The sequence below is a fragment of the Betta splendens genome, chromosome 16 (assembly GCF_900634795.4).
Source record: "Betta splendens chromosome 16, fBetSpl5.4, whole genome shotgun sequence".
In the NCBI taxonomy this organism is placed as follows: Eukaryota; Metazoa; Chordata; class Actinopteri; order Anabantiformes; family Osphronemidae; genus Betta; species Betta splendens.
In genome coordinates this window covers 3,692,908-3,714,589 of record NC_040896.2, presented here as the reverse complement: position 1 = coordinate 3,714,589, position 21,682 = coordinate 3,692,908, and the positions used below count along the sequence as shown (strand labels likewise).

The 21,682-nt window shown below is 43.6% G+C and overlaps 1 protein-coding gene across 10 annotated transcripts in view; it reads right to left on the bottom strand.

Moving 5' to 3' along the window:
• The window catches only part of adgrb1a (adhesion G protein-coupled receptor B1a), a 105,342-nt gene that overhangs the window by 48,197 nt on the left and 35,463 nt on the right, over nt 1–21,682 (bottom strand). For 8 of the 10 annotated variants that reach the window (XM_029127956.3, XM_029127948.2, XM_029127951.2 and 5 more), the window contains exons 3-4: nt 1,380–1,544; nt 657–761 (exon numbers count right to left, since the gene is read on the bottom strand). In XM_029127956.3, the coding sequence (XP_028983789.1) occupies nt 657–761; nt 1,380–1,544 (270 nt within the window). Of the gene's footprint in view, nt 1–656; nt 762–1,379; nt 1,545–19,463; nt 19,492–21,682 lie in introns of those variants that run through there. The other 2 variants (XM_055503000.1, XM_055502998.1) reach the window with 2 other exon arrangements.

Here is a 21,682-nt window from a genome sequence, read left to right as displayed (position 1 = left end):
AACCTCCACCCTCCATAGGCCACTAGCTCTGCTCGGCCTAGATTATCATCACTTATATTGAATTTTGGGGTAGTGCAATGTACATTTTACAAAGTCTACCCATTTTCATGATTAAACATTAATAAATAATGACAGAATCAAGATCGTGTCTTTGCCGACAAGCAACAGTAAGCGTAACTGTTTCACACTGTATCAAGTAATAGTTTACCATCTCTACCATTCCTTTGAACTGTTTGTAGACATGGAGTCAAGCTACCACTAACTACGGATGAACTTGAGACTAGCAACGTTGCACCCAATATTATTAAACTATTATATTTTAGCCTAGAGGGTAAAGATGCTCCAGAGTTGAGTGGAGTATCACTTTAAGAGGTAGGGAAGACTCCATCATATACAGTGTTTTTATTTTCAGGGCACAGTGTCCTGTTATGAGCTCACATACAATACAGCTTAAATATGTTCAGTCAGGGTCCATGTTGGAATAAGTCCATGGCAGATGACTCACCACTGGGAGATTTTGATAGATGAGCACATTCGAAGTGAGTGTAACTATCTAGTATATCGATCTAGTGGTTGTCATAGTGTATGTGCATGGTGGTCACCCAAGCTGCCACACTGACTGATGCATGGGATCCCTCTGCGTCCTGTTGTCTTACCTGTCTGAGGACTCTGCTGTCCGCTGCGGGTCTTGTCTACATCGTCGCGCTTGCGGCTGTCCACCGAGCGAAGTGATTGGCTGCGCGAAAGATGGCGACCTTTGCCTAAAGGGGGTGAGGCAAGCCCGGGAGGGGGGTGGGGAGGAGGGAGCGGGGTTAGAGACCAGAGCTCCTTCAAGAATACCTTTTATTTGGGACCCAAACGTGACGTGATTGGTCACCCAAAACAGCATCAGCCAAACTTGGGAATTTTGTTGTGCTGTCTGTGATAATGTGCTGCTAATGTGTGTGTGTGTGTGTGTTTCCTTTTTGACGTTTTTAGCTGTTGTATAATGTAGTGAAAATGTATACAGTAAAGATCATCTGCTGTTTGAGTCAGGTACAGATATACATGTACATCACTGCGACCTATTAATGCTGCTTAGTGATTAGCTTGTACATAGAAGCTTACGAACTGATTTGCTGTGACCACTTAACCAGTTGTGAGTGTAATAGCATGGCATACTGCACATGGTCTTGAAAACAGTTGACCACGACATTTTTTTTAATTTCATCGATCAACGTCCCCTTCCAACATGCACACCTTAAGTCAAAACACTGACTTAGAGATGATGAAAATGTGAAAAGCTGTTACCACTGAAAAGTAAAAAAAAACAAGCATCATGATTGCACTAGAAATGACAAGCACAACCCCCCAACACACACACAGGATGTGCGGCTTACCAGTGCCAGTGCAGGGCTGTGAGTTGCATGGACGACCCTCTTCCACCACACCCTCACACAGGTACGATTCCTCTGGAGGTGACTGACAGGTCCTGGTCCGTGTTTGAATCCCACCTCCGCACTCACTGCTGCACTGCGCCCACTGACCCCACATACTCCATCCACCTGAGTAGAAACATCCTGTTTATTGCTGCCAGCATTGATTAAGTAGTACTACTTCAGCACAGTATAATGGTACTAAATACTGAAAGATGTGCTGTAGAGCCCCCCCCCCCCCCCCCCCCCCCAACCATCCATTTAGGAAATTGCACTTAACATGCACTTACACTACAGTGTTAAAGAGGCCAAATGAGGCCAAACTGCATGGTTGTGCCACAGGTTGTCATGAGTGATGAAAAATAAAATCCCAGCATATACTGGATTACATGACTGATATGAATTACATTTATTAATAAAATTAAAATTAATTAACAAAACACGCTACGGATCCTGGGATGTGTGGTGCAGAGTCTGGGTGAATGGGATAGTTAATCAAACTGGTAATAGGTGACAGAGGGGAAAAAAACAGGAAGTCAGAGTGGCTGTAGGCAAGGGGGCGTGGCTGGAGCGACAGAGCACAAAATACATCTCTAAAACCCCTTGGCTGTGCAAACGTGCCATAAATTGTTTGTTCCGTTTGATTAGCTCCAGCTGTCTACAAGGAGCTTTGCATTACGGAGACGCAATCATTAGCGTAATGAACACCCCTAAAATTACCATAGAAGGCTCCTGTTCCACTTTGTTTGTGGGAAATTACAGGAATAGTGAGAGGCTGTTCATGGTACCATCTCACAATCTCACAAACTGATTGTAAAGCAAGAGAAAAATTATAGTCAGGTTCCCACATGGACCCTGCGGCCATACACTACAGTAAAAAAATCACAGTTACACTTTACATTCTCTGTCCCATGTCTTTTAGGCCATTGTGTATGAATTATATTTCCTGTGTTGTGACACGATAAAAATGAATTGATATCCACTGCATGGATGAACCCTCAGCGGTGGTTCTTGGCCTTGGACATGGACGTGAGACGTACAGAACACACTTTGCCCTGTTACTGATTGGTGGATGGTCTCTCTGTAAAACATGTTGTAAACCCACAAACATGCTGTAAGTCACTCATCGCTTGTGTGATGCTATTGTACAGGTCGCAGCAAAAAGCAGTAAACTCACTGTACAGGCCTAAACATTTGAAGATGACTGGAGGTAGAATTAAGATGACACAACCATGAAGGGAGGCACAACAAAGACAAAACACGAGACTTTCCCACAGAAGGCCAGTCTGTCAGTCGAAAACCAAATCATCTACGACATCTGGGTTGTGAAGGTCGTACATCAGAGTCCCGACAGTGGTTGGTCCAGATACCACTGCTTGGCTTTGATACTCAATCACTCTCACAAGGGTTGTACCTATTGTTTCCTTTTTTATTCAGGCACCCCTTGGTACAGTAAGTGCTGCTGGTACAGTAAAAGCTCCAACAAAGCATTTTGGAATTCCTCCATTTCCAGACTTGTAGGAGGAAGAGAGGGCATATATTCTGACCACTGTCTAGCTTACATGTCGTTGCCCACGACAACACTCCAGCACCGAACAACAAGCTGATGACATCCAGCAGCGAGCAAGGACCTGTGGGGGATTGCTCCTTTGAAGCAAAGGTGTGATAAATGCCACTGTCACTGTTAAATCCCCTGTTTTGCCACTCTGATTTTAATGCACTCCATTAAGATGTGTGCTGATATGAGGAGAGGCAGGTGAAGAGCTTCGTAATGCCTCTCTCCTGCACCCATGAATGTTTAATAGCTCAGACAGATGCCTTTCAGCACCCACAGGCAATAACAAATATGTATATATCAGCATGAATAGAACATGATATTGGACAACACCCAAAAACACATTTTTTCTTAATTACTTGCAAATCAATTTCATTTGGGATGAGGGTAGGCATTTGACTCAGTCAAGAATCAGAATCAGCACACACACACGCACATGGTGTAAGCTCAACATGTCAGCATGATGAGTCAAGCTGTATGGATTAAAGGAGACACATTCCCGAAGAAAAAAAAAATGAAATTATCAGGCACCAGTGATCACAGTCAATATGTGTTTGTGTCAGCGGGATGAGCGAGTGTGGCCCGTGTCTTTACTTATGGCTGTGGAAATGGATTTGCTCCCGTCTCTGTGACCACGTGGAATCAGTGCATAACCAGGGTATGCCGTAGACACAAGTTGACCACGTTTCGCTCCAAAGGGCCGAGAACAAACAAGCGACTCACTGGACGAGTAACATGAGAACAACGATGCATTCTCATTCCACAGCTTTAGATCTATTTTCTCATGTTCCAGATAATATTGACGCATTGAAAGTTGTTTGGCGTCATTATTCGACACTTCCGTCACAAGCCGTCATGGGGGATGTGGATGAGTGGCAGACCTGTTTGTTATGACAACAATCATAAACAATGTTTTAGGGTATTAGAAAAAGTGCCATCATCATTAACATGACTATACTGTACATAACAGTTTGCAGATAATTAGTTTAGGTGAGTTTTTTGTTAAGGCTGTTTCTAAAATGTGTCTTTTGAAACCATTTGTAAAAATATATTATATAAATATTAATTTCTAGAGGCTAGTATAATATTTCAGCCTACTTCAACAGTACAGGTAACCTTGATTCTGATTCCTCAACTGACAGGTTCCCATAATTTTAACTGAGAGCTTGTGCTTTTATGTGGGATAAACCATTATATGGGGCATCATCTTATCGAGAGGATGAAGGTTCTAAGATCTAAGATTTGCTAAATTATTGCTGCATATTCTGTTAAACACATTCATGTGATAAAATACTTGTGAATAAAGTGGTTCCACAGTAAGACCTTGTTGCAGTTTTGGCTGAATCAGCTGACACATGATCATTGTGTTGTTTTTAAAAAAATCATTGTGGCGCTGGTAGAGCGAGGTGCTTCCTGGATATGTCATCAGTCTATCTCAGGGCTTGCAAACGGAGACATACAGAGACAGGCAGTCATTCACACTTCTTTAGAGCAATCGCTAAACCTGAGTGTGTGCAACGAGTATTGAAACAGCTGTGGATGAATCTCCATTTGGTGCTATGTCTTTCAGGTGGAGTGTGTCTCTGAGTCCAGATAAGCTGTAGTGTATATGTGTTAATGGTAATGCTGATTTCAGTCTGTGCCACAGCATACTTTCTTGGACACTTGCCAAACACTCTGGTGTAAAGGAAACAGGACTGTGAACACCCAGGTTGTGTCCGTTCCTTCCTTCACCGTCTCCTTCTTAATGTTCCTTTTTCATTTTGCTTCAGGCACTAGTGATATAAAGTCTGGACGTCACCGAATGACGGCCACAGCTCGTTGTCATGGTAATGCCATTATGCGTCCTTTGACTACGCTGGCGTGAATGCACACAAAGGTAGCTCTCTATGAGCAGAGCATGTCAGTTACTTTTCACATGAGAACACTGGAAAACGTGGGACAGCCATGCTGATGTAATGCTAAATGTATAACATAATATATACCACGTGTTTTGTATATATGTGTATATTAATCTACAATTCCAGGCCCGAACAAAGTCTCTAACTTTATTCACAAGTATTTTATCACATGAATGTGTTTAACAGAATAAGCAGCAGTAATTTAGCAAATCTTAGATCTTAGAACCTTCATCCTTTTTCACAGTCCTGTTTCCTTTACACCAGAGTGTTTGGCAAGTGTCCAAGAAAGGATGCTGTGGCACAGACTGAAATCAGCATTACCATTAACACATATACACTACAGCTTATCTGGACTCAGAGACCACGCCGAACACACTCCATCTGAAAGACATAGCACCAAATGGGGATTCATCCACAGCTGTTTCAATACTCGTTGCACACACTCAGGTTTAGCGATTGCCTAAAGAAGTGTGAATGACTGCCTGTCTCTGTATGTCTCCGTTTGCAAGCCCTGAGATAGACTGATGACATATCCAGGAAGCACCTCACTCTACCAGCGGCACAATGATTTTTTTAAAAACAACACAATGATCATGTGTCAGCTGATTCAGCCAAAACTGCAACAAGGTCTCACTGTGGAACCACTTATTTTACAGCAAACTGCAAAATACAAAAAGCAACAACAAGCATTACATTAAATAGAGTATGTGCTATTAAGGTTCAATTTAATACTGTTCAAAGTGTCTCCCAGTTGTACTCACCATGTTTTAAAGATTTATACATTTCAGTATTGGGACTTCACATGTGATTTGTGTGACATACCTAATACATGCAGACATCTGCCTCACAACTTCAGGTGTCTGGGTTTGTCACCCAGGTGCTTTCCTGTTGATGTCCGTGTGGGATCTCGCCACACACTCCTACCTCTTTCACCAGTCCAAAGACATGCAGTCAGGATAATTGGAAACTCTAAATGGCCCCTACTGTAGGTGTGGGTGTGCAGTAAATGGTCATCTGTCTTTATTTGCAGCCCTGTGATACACAGGTAACTTGTCTAAGGTTCACCCATCCAGTTTCTGTCTCATTTAAGATGGTTGGAAATAACGCCAGCAACCCTGTGAGCATGACAAGGCTAAAAGGAAGATTTAGTATATAGATTTTATTTATTTTATTTAGTATATATACTACTATATTGCAAGACAGAAATACAGAGCAGTAATTTTGCTCTAATTCCAATGTAGAGCGCTTTCTCTGTTTTGGGAAAGTAAAGTGTGCCTGATGTAGCAGAATAACCTTCAGGCACAATTTTTCACGTTTCATAGTGAACAAATACGCCTTTATGAATGCAGAGGAAGATTAACTACAGTTTTGAGCAAAGGACATAAGCACCTTGTGTCAAAAGAAGGCTTTGGCAAAGTGAGAGAAAAAGACGAGGGTGGGCCCATTTGCAGATAAGATTCATTTTTCTAGAGGAAAAAAAAAAAGAAATGACAAGACTATGATTTTTTTTCCAGCCCAATAATCAGATGCAGGAAGGGGGAGAAAATGGGAGGAGAGTAATGCAGTGTTGCCTTTCTCCCACTGCAAGGACATTGCATTTTATTCTCAATTATTTGAGAATAAATGGGGGGGTCTTTTGTCAAAACAGCAGAGCCGTTACATAGTCCAGGTCACCCCAGTAATCCTTAAACCCATCCTTTCTCCTGCATTTTCCCAAAACCCTGATTGTCTTTGACCTTCAGTTTTCTCCTGAACACAAACACACGCTCACACACACCGATCACTCTGCATGTGTTTTGCATGGCTTTGCGGTTCACTGAGTGCATGCATATGTATCATGCAACGTCCTTCTATTCAGAGCATGCATGGGCATCTCCCGTTACAGCTCCAGTTCCTGCAGCTTTGAAATCATCATTAGCTGCCACTGCCTCATTGAACAGCACACACACACACACAAATGCACATATAAGGTTACTGCAGATGTATCGATTGAGAAGTAGTGTATGTGTGTGTGTGTGTGTGTGTGTGTGTGTGTGTGTGTGTGTGTGTGTGTGTGTGTGTGTGTGTGTGTGTGTGTGTGTGTGTGTGTGTGTGTGTGTGTGTGTGTCTGCATGGCTGCCTTCAGGAGTTTCAATTTCTTGGAAGCAGACTCAGTCTCCATTCCATCCATCAATCTCCAACGACACAGGACGATTTGCAGAATAACACCTGTGAGGATCTGTTGGTGCTCAAGGTTTGGGAAGAAATAGTATAGAAGCCATGTTTGAAGGCCAGGGGAGACTAATGTTTTGACCTGTAGGGATACAGTAAAAAAGAAATGCACACACTCGGAACCCCACACCATACCATAACCCTATCTATACTCTATTATGTCAGTGTTCGATTTTTAGCGGTGAAGGTTGAAGTTATGGGTATTTGGCCGTGTTATACAAACAAATAGGTGTAAGCAGATTTTTCAGTGGTTGTGTGGGTAAATTTTAGGTGTGTGTGTGTGTGTGTGTGTGTGTGTGTGTGTGTGTGTGTCTGTGTGTGGGAGGGGGGGGGGGTTGTTGATGGATAAAAAGGATGTCGAAGTTGACAATTACTGTAGCATCAAGCAGGCAGCCGGGGAGGGAGGAGAGGGGGGTATAGAAAATGAGAGACAGGAGGAAAGCAAGAGAAGAAAATCCTTGCGAAAACATGAGATGCGGGCAGAAATGGGCCGATGGGTTCACAGGGAGCTGTGTGGCTGAATGAAGGATAAGGCAAGTGCTGACACCCAGAGGACAGAAGCAGTCAACTGCACGGTGGAGATAACAGGCGGTGAAAGGAAAGCGTGAGGAGTGGGGCGGGGGGGAGGAGGGAGATGAGGAGAGACAGGAACAGAAGAGGGATCTAATGTTAGGACAGATAAGAAGAGAGGGGAAAATGAAAAAGGGAAAAAGGTAGTCTCACGCCACACGGAGCAGTCTGTTGCAATTCCACATTTTTCAGCATTTTCCTTTTATTATACACTTCCTATCTGATTTTCCTTGCAGCAAATATCCTGCAAGATTCATCAGTGTGATTCTTCTGAATCAGCTACTGAAAAGAAACATCATTTTTTCGAAAACACATTCTTCTCTCTTAAATGTAAACAATAATGTAAATTTCTGTATTTATTAACTGTCTCAATGTGTTGTAAAGGCATCAAAGAATAATAAGGTGTATCAGTGTAATTCGTTTTCTGATAGTGGAAAATAAAAAAGCTTAACCCACGTGTGAACCCACCGAGAGCAACTAGCACCCACTTACTTCTCTCAGCAGGTTATTTAAACGTAGCCTCTGGGTGAACGTCTGTCACACCTGCTTTGTTTCCTTTGTCTTTTCTTTCTTAGGTGAGTAGATTTTCAGGTTATCTTAATGTCCAGCCATAGGAGACTCTCTTCTACTATATATCCAGTTCATTACAACTTCAACAGTCAACATTCTTTAAAACCAGGACTGAACTTTGAACAGATTTTTTGACACTTCAGTTCCTCCCTCAGTAAAATGCTGTGTGCTCCATTCATTCCCACACAACAATCCTCAAAACACGCTCACTCCCAAAGATGACCACTCTCTGCTCTCTTCAGGAAGACTTGTGCAACAGCATTTAGAGCAGGACAAGAAGCTGAAGTTGAAGCAGAAGTTTCTTATGGATGGTAAACTGTTCCAGGTTTCACACAAACCCGTGCCCCATGCTGGAATCATCTGACATGCTCTAAGATTTGCTAAGGATGAGGACATGCTTCCTGTACACATAGACAACATTTCTGGACTCTTTCTAAAAACAAGTCAGATGTTCTCACCTGAAGCATAAAAATGGATGAAAATGAACAAAAATGATGGCACCCTTCACTTAACATTTTGTTGCACAACCTTTCTGAGCTCTGCCCCTGTCGACAGCTACAGTATTTGAGCCCAAACCACTCCAGGTCCATTATGCATGTCTCCCCAGCTGTTCAATAGGAGTTAATTCAGGGCTGATAGAAGGTCACAGTTGCAGGACGCTTGCAAGTGTGTTTTTCACTAAGGTGTAAATCTACATGTAATCTACTGCTGCTCCTTTTATTGAGCATTTATAAGATCTTACTTACTGATATAATTTTTTTAATTAAATGATTTTTTATATGACCCTTACCATACTTTATTTCAATGATGTGGGTTTTTCTTTCTTTAACCTGTTACAGTTTGGCCCTCCAGCCTTTGGGGGCGCAATTGTGTTTGTCTTGTCTGATGTGTGTGTGTATGTGTGTGTGTGTGTACTTGTACTTGCGTCAAAGTGAGAACCAAAAAACATATTTCCTACCAAAGTGAGAACATTTTGACAAAGTGAGGACATTTTGACAAAGTGAGGACATTTTGACAAAGTGAGGACATTTTGGCGGTCCTCACTTCTTTGAAGGCCTGTTTGAGGGTTAGGATGTGATTTTAGGTGTGAGGTTAGAATTGAGTTTTGGTTCGGATCAGAGCAAAGATTAGTCTGCCTCTTGTTTCAGTTCCATGTCTGTGGCAATCAGAGCTGTCCTTTAGCCTGTCCATTTGAATTTCAGTTAGTTATTTGGTTAAGAAGTAGTTGTGCCTGTTTTTGCGCAGTAATTTTAAGTTCAGACTACTTTGTTGGTGTTTATTCATTCATCTGAAATGCCTTCATCATTTTTCACTTCATTTCATTGGTCTTGGTCTGTGGAATTGGGTTCAGTGTTGACTTAGCCTATCCTTCTGCCATTAGCAGCCATTTTGTTACTCTGTGGGTTCAGTGAGTGAGTTTGTGACAGTACTGTACCAACAAACTGTGCATCCTGCTTTGGTTGATTTTAAACACTGTAAAACTCCCACTTTCCAAACAACCACCTTCCTATGATGCACTTCATGCACTCCAAAAATTGCAAATCTAGAGACCCTCTGTCAATTCCCATTATCGAGCCAGGCGAGTGTTTAGTTACGTGTTCTAATAACTTGCACGGTAAGATGTAATCAGATTACTGGGGTACATTTCTGTTAGAACAAAGGCTAGATTGTCTATTTGCCAGGAAAATGCATGTGGTTAAAATATGTTTAAAGCTCACAACTTTAATCCACTCACAAACCAATCCAACTATTAATCCATCACACTCCAGCAGATCCTCAAATCAGCAAAAACGCTGTTCCATCTCTTTAACCTTATCAGCTGAGGTGCACAGACCATTACACCGCCACCTTCCAAAGCAGCGCCATCTCTGAAAGTCTCTGCCCGAGCCCATTGTCTATAAATACACATCATGTGGGCCCACTCTGTGGTTTCAGGTGCAGGTCAGCCATCCAGACATTTCAATTCTGAAGATGGATGCCCCATTTCAGAGGGAACGATAAGAAAAGCCTCAAAAGGTCTTTCACCACAGGGATCAGATGCTTTTCTTACTTTTTCTCAGGCTTGACTGAAAGCTCACCAGAATTTTTTTTGTGTCTGATTTTCATCCCTCTCAACACGCATCCATCTTTGGAGGAGGCGACTGCTGATAAAGCGCCTGCGTGCTCAGACGGTGATTGCACGCAGAGCTGTGTGACGCTGCACACTCGTTTAGCACTCAAATAACGAAGCCAATTATTCTGGTTGTCTTTTCCGAGCCAGGCTTATAAATTCAGTCTCATTTTTTTGTAGGCGTGTAAATGTCCACAGCAGCAGAGGAGCTGCAAAGAAGTGCTTCGACTTCCGCTGAATGCTGTTTACAGGTTGTCTTCCGTCTCGGTGCACCTGATGCACTCTGAATCAGGTGAAAGTGTTCCTATGGGAACTATCAGAGCCTACGTGTCTGTTTCCTCCCTGGACTTGAGTAGGTTCCCCGAACTCTCCATCTGCCCCCGCACAGCTATTAAGACTGAGATTCGCCCCCGCTGTGCTCTGGTGTGTCCTTAGCTCTCGGCCGCTTCCTCATTCACTCCACAGCTGATGAATGCGTCATTGTTTTTCTTTTACTCAGAGTTTCTCCAAGTTACTTCGGGAGCACATTTAACTGCTCCATTTAAAACCAATACGGCAGCTACAGTATGTAAAATATATTCAAAGGCATCCAGGGATCACTAACCTATAAGCCTTGGATCCACTGGCATACATGCAAACAGATGCAAACATACGCAAACACACACACACACACACACACACACACACACACACACACACACACACACACACACACACACACACACACACACACACACACACACACACACACACTCACTCACACACAGATCTCTGAGCAATGCGGTTTATTCTTCCCACGCTTTATAGCACTCTCATACATCAGAAGCCCTTGTCTCCCCACACAGTGTGGGATGGTGACTGCATTGTGACTCAGAGACAGAGACACAGAATGAGAGAAACAGAGGAGAGAAAAGAGGTGGTGGGGGTGGCTGGATGTTCATCCTACTGGGCAATGAAGTAAGAGTCTCACTGATCACTGTGGGTGATGAACATATACTGTAGATGTATGAGATGAAAGTTCATAATATCAGTAGTCCACTGTGGTGGAATGTTTATGAAAAAAAAAACCCTGGATGAAGTTTCTTAAATCTGTTTTTCTACGGGGGTTAAGTCTGAGATGTAACTACTAAACGAGACAAAAAAATCTTATTAGTTAATGCAAGAAACTCAACTGACTCACTGATGTGTCAAAACAATAAAACATATTAATGTTGCTCTAAACCCAGAAGTAAATATGACATTATGATGTTATAAAAATATAAATGGACAGATTTCCACGTTTACAATGCTGATCAGAATGGGAAATATTCTTTTTCATTATCAACTGATTAAACTAAATGTATTCATATTGCTCATATATCAGTCATACAGCAATGTAAAACCTAAATTAATTAGTAAAAAAATAATAATTTTGAGGACTATTATCTGTCCAACTATTCTTTCCCTATTTAATAGGCATCATTTCCACATGCAATGCTGGTCTTTCAGCTGAAATGCTTACAACTGTGAGCTGAGTCTAGTCTTCAGCCCTTTCTTAGCAACCTTTCGGATAAAGAACAAACTGTGAGGCAGATCTCATCATCCCAAACCACCAACTCTGATGCTCTTGGGCTGAAAAGCAAACTGCTGTAGCCAAATTTCAAATGTGGTGGAAGGCCTGAATCCAGGAGACTAGGAGGTGTTTTTCAGAAAGCACCTGGACGCCGGCCAGCTCAGGCAATTATGTGAGTGACTTATGAGCCGGACAAAGTGGATGTTAACCTGCCCCACGTGTGAAACAGCAAATATAGCCTGAATTACACCTTTGGCAAAGATGTGGGACAGGTGGTTTGGTTCTTTTCTGGCTGGCGTGGCCATACTGTAGCCCACTTGTGGAACAGACTCCCTGATAGCCATCATTAAACACTGTACAATATGTGGGCTGCCGTGCTGAGAGTGGGCTGGAGCTGACCCAAAACAATTTACACATCAGTCCTGATGCTGCAGAAAAATATTAGAGCACCACATGTGTATGAACCTGCAAATAGTCTTTAATTAAGAAAATAGATTAGGATCATTGTGTTCAGGAAGGAAGGGAGGAATTGGCTTGAAACAGAACAGAACAGCAGCATTTTCTCAACCAAAGTGCCACAAACAAATGCTGGAAGCGCTTCACCTGTGTTTATGTAGATCATTACCCAATTGGCCAAGGAGTTATTTGTGTAAAAGAAATGAAAACCTAACAAAGGCAAGGATTTGATTCTTGCATGTGCAACAGTGTCTTTAATTTGTGAGGTATTTGTCTGGACCAGGTCTCCTGTCATTGTGAATCAGACGCTGTGATGACGGCGAGCATAGGCTTTCAAAATGAAATAAGTGGGCTATTAGAGGAATCCCTCACACATCACACGGGACTGTTAATGCCGAGTGACCCGCTCTGAATCAGATGTCTAGAGTCATTGTGCCTGTGCTGTACGCGGGGCGCACCTCTACAAGCAGCGTCTGACAGGTCAGGGAGCTGAGCAATATTTCATGTGTTGCCATGTGTCGTAGTATTATTCCACAGCAGCAGGAGCTATGGAGAACCGAAACCACCATAATCAAATATAAACAATTCATGTGCATATGCATACAATTTTATTTATTTATTTAGCATTGTCTTTATTTCCACATTTATATCTATTTCTATTTCACTGACCTCATGCTAATAATGGGGCGTGTTTACGACGAATAAACGACGAAGATCGACTGACTCAGTTATGCACCAAACAAACAGGTGGTGGCGGTAATAAACCACAAGCTTGGCTTGCAAACTGCCATTATAGCAAGAAGAATGAACCCACTCGCGCTAACGCTGTGGAGTCGTGCTTGGAAGCGGCAGATCGACATGACGAGCTTGAACCTCTTGAGTTTGATGCTTAGAACGGAGTTTTTGGTGCAATACTATTGGTTGTTTGCATATGCTCACATCTCACTACATTTACAGCGAGTTCGACCCCAGGGCAACAAACTGTAGCTGCTGATGAATTGCTGTAGCATTCAACCATGGCTCAGACGAGAGGAATCGATAAGGAAGTGCTTCACAAATTGACCAGTGACTGTGCAGTGACACAATTAAGACACGCCCGGCTCATTTGCCTACACTTTGCAAACTAGAACGACTTGAGAAAAGGAAAAGCTAAATGCACAAATCTTTTTTAAAAAAAATTGAAAATAAATAAATGTGAACATTAATAAGTTTTAATAGTGTTTTACTGGAAATATACATGTATATGCATTTCTTTTTCCAAAGTTTTATATATTTGTATATTCATAATTTAAAAATTAGTACAATTATTTCCTTTTTCCTTTATATTTGATTATGGCGGCTTTGGTACATACAGATGTAGGGTTATATAGTGTATATATAAATATATATATATATATATATATATATATACACACTCTATTCTCACCCTCCGCGGGTGGTCTCATCCACTTTCCAAGCTCGGGTCCTCTACCAGGGGCCAGGGAGCTTGAGGGTTCTGCGCAGTATCGTTGCTGTTCCTAGGACTGCACTTTTCTGGACTGAGATTTCGGATGTTTTTCCAGGGATCTGTCGTAGCCACTCCTCCAGTTTGGGGGTCACAGCCCCTAGTGCTCCGATCACCACAGGCACCACTGTGGCCTTCACCTTCCAAGCCTTCTCCAGTTCTTCTCTGAGCCCTTGGTATTTCTTTAGTTTCTCATGTTCCTTTTTCCTGATGTTGCCATCGCTTGGTATTGCCACATCCACCACTACGGCTTTCCTCTGCTCTTTATCCACCACCACAATGTCTGGTTGGTTCGCCATTACCATTCTGTCTGTCTGTATCTGGAAGTCCCACAGGATCTTGGCTCGCCCGTTCTCTACCACCTTGGGAGGTGTTTCCCACTTTGACCTTGGGGTTTCCAGTCCATACTCCGCGCAGATGTTCCTGTATACTATGCCAGCCACTTGGTTATGGCCTTCCATGTATGCTTTGCCTGCCAGCATCTTACACCCTGCAGTTATGTGCTGGACCGTCTCTGGGGCCTCTTTGCACAGTTTACACCTTGGGTCTTGTCTGGTGTGGTAGATCTGGGCCTCTATGGCTCTGGTGCTCAGGGCCTGCTCCTGTGCAGCCAGGATGAGTACCTCTGTGCTGTCCTTCAGCCCAGCCCTTTCAAGCCATTGGTAGGATTTGTTGAGATCAGCCACTTCAGTTATGTTCCGGTGGTACATCCCGTGCAAGGGCTTGTCCTCCCATGATGGTCCCTCTTCCAGCATCTCATCCTCTGTTCTCCACTGCCTGAGACATTCACTCAGCACGTCATCTGTCGGGGCCTTATCCTTGATGTACTTATGGATCTTGGATGTTTCATCCCGGATAGTGGCTCTCACGCTCACTAGTCCTCAGCCTCCTTCCTTGCGGCTAGCGTACAGTCTCAGGGTGCTGGATTTGGGGTGGAACCCTCCATGCATGGTGAGGAGCTTTCGTGTCTTAACATCTGTGGTCTGTATCTCTTCCTTTGGCCACCTTATTATTCCCGCAGGGTATCTGATCACTGGCAGAGCGTAGCTGTTTATTGCCCGGGATTTGTTCTTGCCATTGAGCTGGCTTCTTAGGACTTGCCTTACTCGTTGGAGGTATTTGGCTGTTGCCGCATTCCTTGTTGCCTGTTCAAGGTTGCCGTTTGCCTGTGGTATTCCAAGGTACTTGTAATTGTCCTCAATGTCTGCTATTGTTCCTTCTGGGAGTGAGACCCCTTCTGTGTGGATTACCTTGCCTCTCTTTGTCACCATCCTCCCACATTTCTCGAGTCCGAATGACATCCCGATGTCCGAGCTGTAGATCCTGGTGGTGTGGATCAGCGAGTCGATGTCTCGCTCACTCTTGGCGTACAGCTTGATGTCATCCATGTAGAGGAGGTGACTTATGGTGGCCCCGTTCCGGAGTCGGTATCCATAGCCAGTCTTGTTTATTATTTGGCTGAGGGGGTTCAGACCTATGCAGAACAGCAGTGGGGACAGTGCATCTCCTTGGTATATGCCACATTTGATGGATACTTGGGCGAGTGGCTTCCCATTGGCTTCAAGGGTGGTTCTCCACAACCTCATCGAGTTTGCAATGAAGGCCCTTAGAGTTCTGTTGATGTTGTACAGCTCCAAGCATTCAGTGATCCATGTGTGTGGCATTGAGTCATAGGCTTTCTTGTAGTCGATCCAGGCTGTGCACAGGTTGGTGTGTCGCATTCTGCAGTCTTGGGCGACTGTTCTGTCTACCAGGAGTTGGTGTTTGGCTCCTCTGGTATCCTTAACAATGCCCTTCTGTGCTTCGCTCATGTATTGACCCATGTGCCCACTTATCTTAGCTGCGATGATGCCTGACATGAGCTTCCATGTTGTGGAGAGACAGGTTATTGGCCGGTAGTTGGATGGGACTGTACCCTTTGAGGGATCCTTCATTATCAGGATCGTTCGCCCTTCGGTTAGCCATTCAGGGTGAGTCCCATCCCTTAGCAGCTGGTTCATTTGTGCTGCCAGGCGCTCATGGATTGCAGTGAGCTTCTTTAGCCAGTAGGCGTGGATCATGTCAGGGCCAGGTGCTGTCCAGTTTTTCATACCTGAGACTCTATGTTGGATGTCTGCCACTGTGATAGTCACTGTATTCTGTTCAGGGAGGTTGCTGTGGTCTTCCCTCAGATCCACCAGCCACTGTGCATCACTGTTGTGTGATGCCTCCCTTTCCCATATACCCTTCCAGTACTGTTCAGTTTCCAGCCTTGGTGGGTCTGCTCTGCTGTTATTACCCTGCCATTGAGAGTACACTTTCGCAGGTTGTGTTGCGAACAGCCGGTTTATTCGTCTGGCTTCGTTATCTCTGGTGTATCTCTTTAGGCGGCTGGCCAAGGCTTGTAGCCTTTGCTTGGCAGTTTCGAGTGCTTCAGGTATGGGCATCTGGCTGTACCTCTTGGGCATTGGTCTTTTCATTGCACCTCTCTGGGCCTCTGTCATTTGGCTCACTTCCCTCTGAGCTGCCTTGATTTTTGCCTCCAACCTTCGTTTCCATGGTGGGTATTGTTTCTCATGGCTCCCATGGTTGCTCTTATAGCCAAGCATCTCTAGGATCACTGATGCTGAAGCGTATATCAGCTCATTGGTTTCTGTGATTGTTGTGGTAGGGATCGCTCTCTATGCTGCATTCACATCTTCCATGAGACTTTCTGATGGTACTTCACTTAGCCGTTGTAGTGGGGTTCGGGGTTGCCTGTTCAATCTCGCCATGATCTTATCTTTCAGGTCAGTTGCTGCCTCGCTCAGCGTATCTGTGCTTATTGGGGCTTCGTACCCAATTTCCGGTTGGGGAGATGGTGAAACCTCCCCTCTGACCTGGCGTCCTGGCTCCTCCTTGCCGTAGCATTTGTGTTGTATCTCGTCAATCTCAAGTTGTGATAGCAGTTGCCGTTTGTGGATGTTGGAACACTGAGCTACTAGTTGCTTCTCTGAGCCCTTGGTATTTCTCTAGTTTCTCATGTTCCTTTTTCCTGATGTTGCCATGGCTTGGTATTGCCACATCCACCACTACGGCTTTCCTCTGCTCTTTGTCCACCACCACAATGTCTGGTTGGTTCGCCATTACCATTCTGTCTGTCTGGATCTGGAAGTCCCACAGGATCTTGGCTCGCTCGTTCTCTACCACCTTGGGAGGTGTTTCCCACTTTGACCTTGGGGTTTCCAGTCCATACTCCACGCAGATGTTCCTGTATACTAATACTATGCCAGCTACTTGGTTATGGCGTTCCATGTATGCTTTCTACATATATATATATATATATATATATATATATATATATATATATATATGAAAAATAACGAGATTTAAAAGCAAAGCCTTACTACTTGATTAGCAGAGTGTATTTAATCAAGGTTCATGATGAAGTATTAAGAAATCCAGGGCTGAATAGGCCAAATAAAAAATTCATCCAAATGTGAATTTTTTATTATTTGTATCCAATAAGATGAAGCGCAAAAAACAGCAGCTTCCTGTTTAAGGTCTTCATTTTTGTATTGTCCGATCAAGACGGCATTTTTACAGTAGTTTGTCTGTACACACATTTGTTTTTGTTCATTTGATTAGTTGCTATTTTGACCACTGAAATACAGTAAAATCCAAAACAATGTGTCAGGCTACATGTCAGAAGCACACAGAACATATCAACTAGCAATTAGTTCAGTCCATTCATACTTGTGTGCGTCATAGTCAGCCTTGAAAGTTAAGCTGTTATGTTGTCATAATGTATTTCAACTAAAATCAGTGTCATACAGTAAATATCGGGCTCTTATTTATTTTTCATAATGCCCCCCAAAATAATTAATTGTAATTCAAATTGCGATTAGACTCGTTATCAGATCTGAGAGCACTGGAAGACTAAGAAGGTCTATCAAGTACCCAAATGAGACACTGTGAACAGGCACATGCTAATCATGTTGTGGTACTTTGATAGGAAATAAATTAAAACAAATAAATCGGTGTAAACTAAGAAGTTGATTATGAACTCGTTCTATTGCGGAGAGAGAGCTGAGCTACAGGCGTAACAATTGTGGTAATTACCTACTCTTCTTATTTGTAATTGCATTTGACTGGTATTATGGGAGAGGAGCAGAGTTTGGTGTAAAAATAATAATTACAGGACAACCAGTGATTACGATGAGTCCTATTAAGAAGAGTCCAGCTCTGATTGTGGCCCCAGACCTTGGATGACCCAAGTCTCGCTTTCTCTCTGCATTTCCAGTGTGTACAGTAGTGAGTTTCTGCTTTCTCGGTAATTTAAGCCCTCAAACGGTTAAGCACAGGATTCTGACTCCTGCAAACGTTTTCTCCTTCTCCTCAAACTGATGTACTGTTTTTTGCATTTGTTCCGGCGTCGCCGCCCTTTGTTGCGGTTCTTTCCGTTCCTGTCTGAACCGAGAGCAGCTGTACCGGAGCACAGCTCATTTCCCTCTGGCAGTAACAAAGCCACGTTGACCTGCAGCGTTTGATGCCATCCGCATCCTTGTGCTCATCACAAGATGACACTGTGAATACAAACTCATTTCAAGGTTAGCACTAGCTTTTGAAAACAGCATTCTCCCACTGTGTCGCTCCTCTTTCTTTTTAACATGGTGATTTCCCAAAATACTGGTGTAATGTTTCAAAGCTGGCTTGATATCGGTGTTATCTCCCTCGACAATATCGACAATAAACTGCACCGCCTCAGAAAAATAACACATTCGACTGCAAGAGATTTAAAATTGCTAGAGCTGAGAACTTAGAGGTAGGAGGAGGGTAGGAATAATATCATCTACTTAACACGAGGCAGCGTGATGCTTGGCTGCTTGGCAAACAGGCCTGTAGACAAACGAGGCTCTTTAAAAGCAGTTTGGGAACTGATTATGAATCCAGGTTGAGACTACGCTAACACCACGAGCTTAGGCTGAAGTAAAGGGGCATTTCGTAAGGAGCTGACATCAGCGTTTGTGAGATTTGTTTGAGTGTACGCTGATTAAATTCACATTAGGTGGGTGTGTAGGAATCCACCCAGCATCTACTGAGGCAGAAGATTCATACACTTTCTTCACTTTAGTTGTGTTATTGTGTTACACACTGTGGAACCACCACCCTTACTTTCCTCTTGCCACAGAACTGATGTTTGTGCATGGACATCTAGTTTGAAGAAGCAAACACATCTGTGTTTAAATGTGCAATTCCCATAATAATATCAAAATAATTACACCAGTCATCATATTGTGCAACACTCACTCACTCATTTCGTTCAGCTTGATCAACCTACAGTAAGGGTTGCAGGTCAGCTGTCATTCAGGTCCTCCCTAGTGCCTCATTGGGGGACTGCATGTCTTTGGAGAGGAAGCTGGAGTACGGAGAGAACCCACGCACACATGGGGAGAATGTGAAAACCACGTAGAAGGGCACCGGGGCGACCTAAGTGTGTGTGTGACAGTAGATCTGTGTATGTTCAGTATGTGTGTGTGTTGTTAGAAGGGAACATGTCTGTCCTAATGAGTTCTTTTCTTGGACCTGGCAGGCTTTGGCCAAGATACGCTCAGTTTATTGCGTCTGTGTGTGTGTGTGTGTGTTCTGACAGTGTGTCACCTCTGGGTGTCATTCCAGGTGAATCCACCAAGGAGAGCAGCCTTTACAGCTGCCCCGCAGAGCCATCGCCCGTTCTTAACAAGGACACAGAGACATGCAGGTGAAACAGCGCATGCCCACGTACACACACACACACACACACACACACACACACACACACACACACACACACACACACACACACACACACACACACACACACAAACACACACAAACATCAGCTCTGACGCACAGCAGCACTGAGTGTGTATATTGCAGTGTGATCTGGGGTAATTTATCTTCATTGTCTAAGTCATCAAATCTGAGGCACGCCAGTGAGACAGTCACACTCACATCAAACATCCTCGCATCCAAGGAGCCTGACGATACAGACGCACCCTCTAACTCTTTACACCACCCTCCACCCCCCAATCCACACAATTTCACCGTCTGAGCACTTTTCTGACAGCGGGAGTTGTGAGGAGGAATTTGAAACTTCTAGACGCTACCAGATTCCCTCCAAAAAAGGGAGTGATGAAGTGTAAAATAGAGAGAAGATAAGAAAGAAAGAGGAGCAGTGAACAGGTGAGCAATGACAAGTTGCCTGTCAGGAAAAAGAGGGATCCCTATCGCAGCCTAACATCGTCCACAGAGCATTCTCCTGCCGTCACACATGATTGATGAGGGACGTAAAGAAAAGTTCAATTTGTCTTTTCGCTAATCCTCACACTTTTCTTAATGGCAGGGAATTAATGGCTTCTCACGTAGGACAGTGTTGCACACACACACACACACACAGAGACACTCGTCTGTGCGTCATGCTCATCCTGGAGCAGTGCTTTTATCATCACCCAGTAAGTAGCAGCGGTAAAATTGCTTAATTAAAGCATGAATGTTTAATAAACCCTCGGGCTGCACGAGGAGGAACCTAAGATAGGTCTTCAATTGACAGGCAGCCCCGAGGAAGGAGACAGAGCGCTCCTCAGCTCACTTCACACTGAGTTCAAGTGAGTCCTTTGACGGGGAACAGGTGGAGCCGGTAAAGGCCAGAAACTTCACCAGGTCGCTGCCGTGCACTTTGATAAAATGCTAATTGTTCTGTTTTGTCCGGCTGGGAGAGGCAGCTCCAGAGCTAACGCTGTAACCTCGACCCAGCCTTGTTCCGCTTGTCTCCACTTTTAAAAGCCAGCTTTACTCACTGCACATTGTTTAAACTAAATCTGAAATGTGTGACAGTACTACAACAAAGAGACAGGATGTCTCATGGCAAATCAACTTCACTGTAATTACTGACACATTCATGCCTGCATCACCTGGAAAATTGTGTTGTTGTGTTTTTGTAGAATGGTTTTGTGTGAATGATGATGATTCATAACTATATTTTATCAAATAAATGCATTGGGTTAACAATATGAAACAGAAGTATCTAATAACTGCATGGAATGTAGTGTACATAAACATCCACATCAGACTAAATTATTTTATAATCTACTTATTACTGGATTTTTTGGAGCCTGTCAATCCAAGCTCAACTAATAAAACTATTGCTACTAGGACAGAAAAATGCTGTACAATACGTACACCGAATGCTGCAGAAACTGTCATTTAATGTTAACAACATTAAAACAGAAGAACCAAACAAGTTGTGATCTGTGTGTCATTTGAACTGTGCTGACATGGGCCAACACAGCTGGGGAAGCCGCTGTACAGAGCCGTATCTGTACCAGTAACTCAGAGTGTTTTCATTCCCACAACGACTCCGGCGTTTTGCTGTGGAACGAGTACAAGCAGCAGTATGTGCCGATCAAGCAGTTCCCTTAACAGAAAGCACAGCAGTAGAGCGGTAATGATGCCAAATGCTCAATCGTATTAAAAGTGTACCCATGGTGCACTGCTGGACTTGGTATATTACACATGTCAGGAGCTATTTTCTGCTAATGTTTTATTTCTTCACATTGTGAAGTCAGTGTTACTGTCACTCTCTTTTATTGTCCTCGGAAAGAAAGAGACTGCGTCGCTTGCAATCGCAGTTCCCTCCAAAAGTTAAGCAGCTAAATGAAGTGAAGCATCTTTACGACCGTGGAAGATGCTTGTTCTTCCTGTGCCTTCATCCCACCAGAAAAAAAACTCCATATGAAAACTTCCTAAAAAGGCTGTGAGGCTCCCTGTGGGCGGAACGCCTTCTGCACCAGCCCAGAGGATCTCGCTGCCATCTCTTCAGTTTATTTCTGCCCACACGG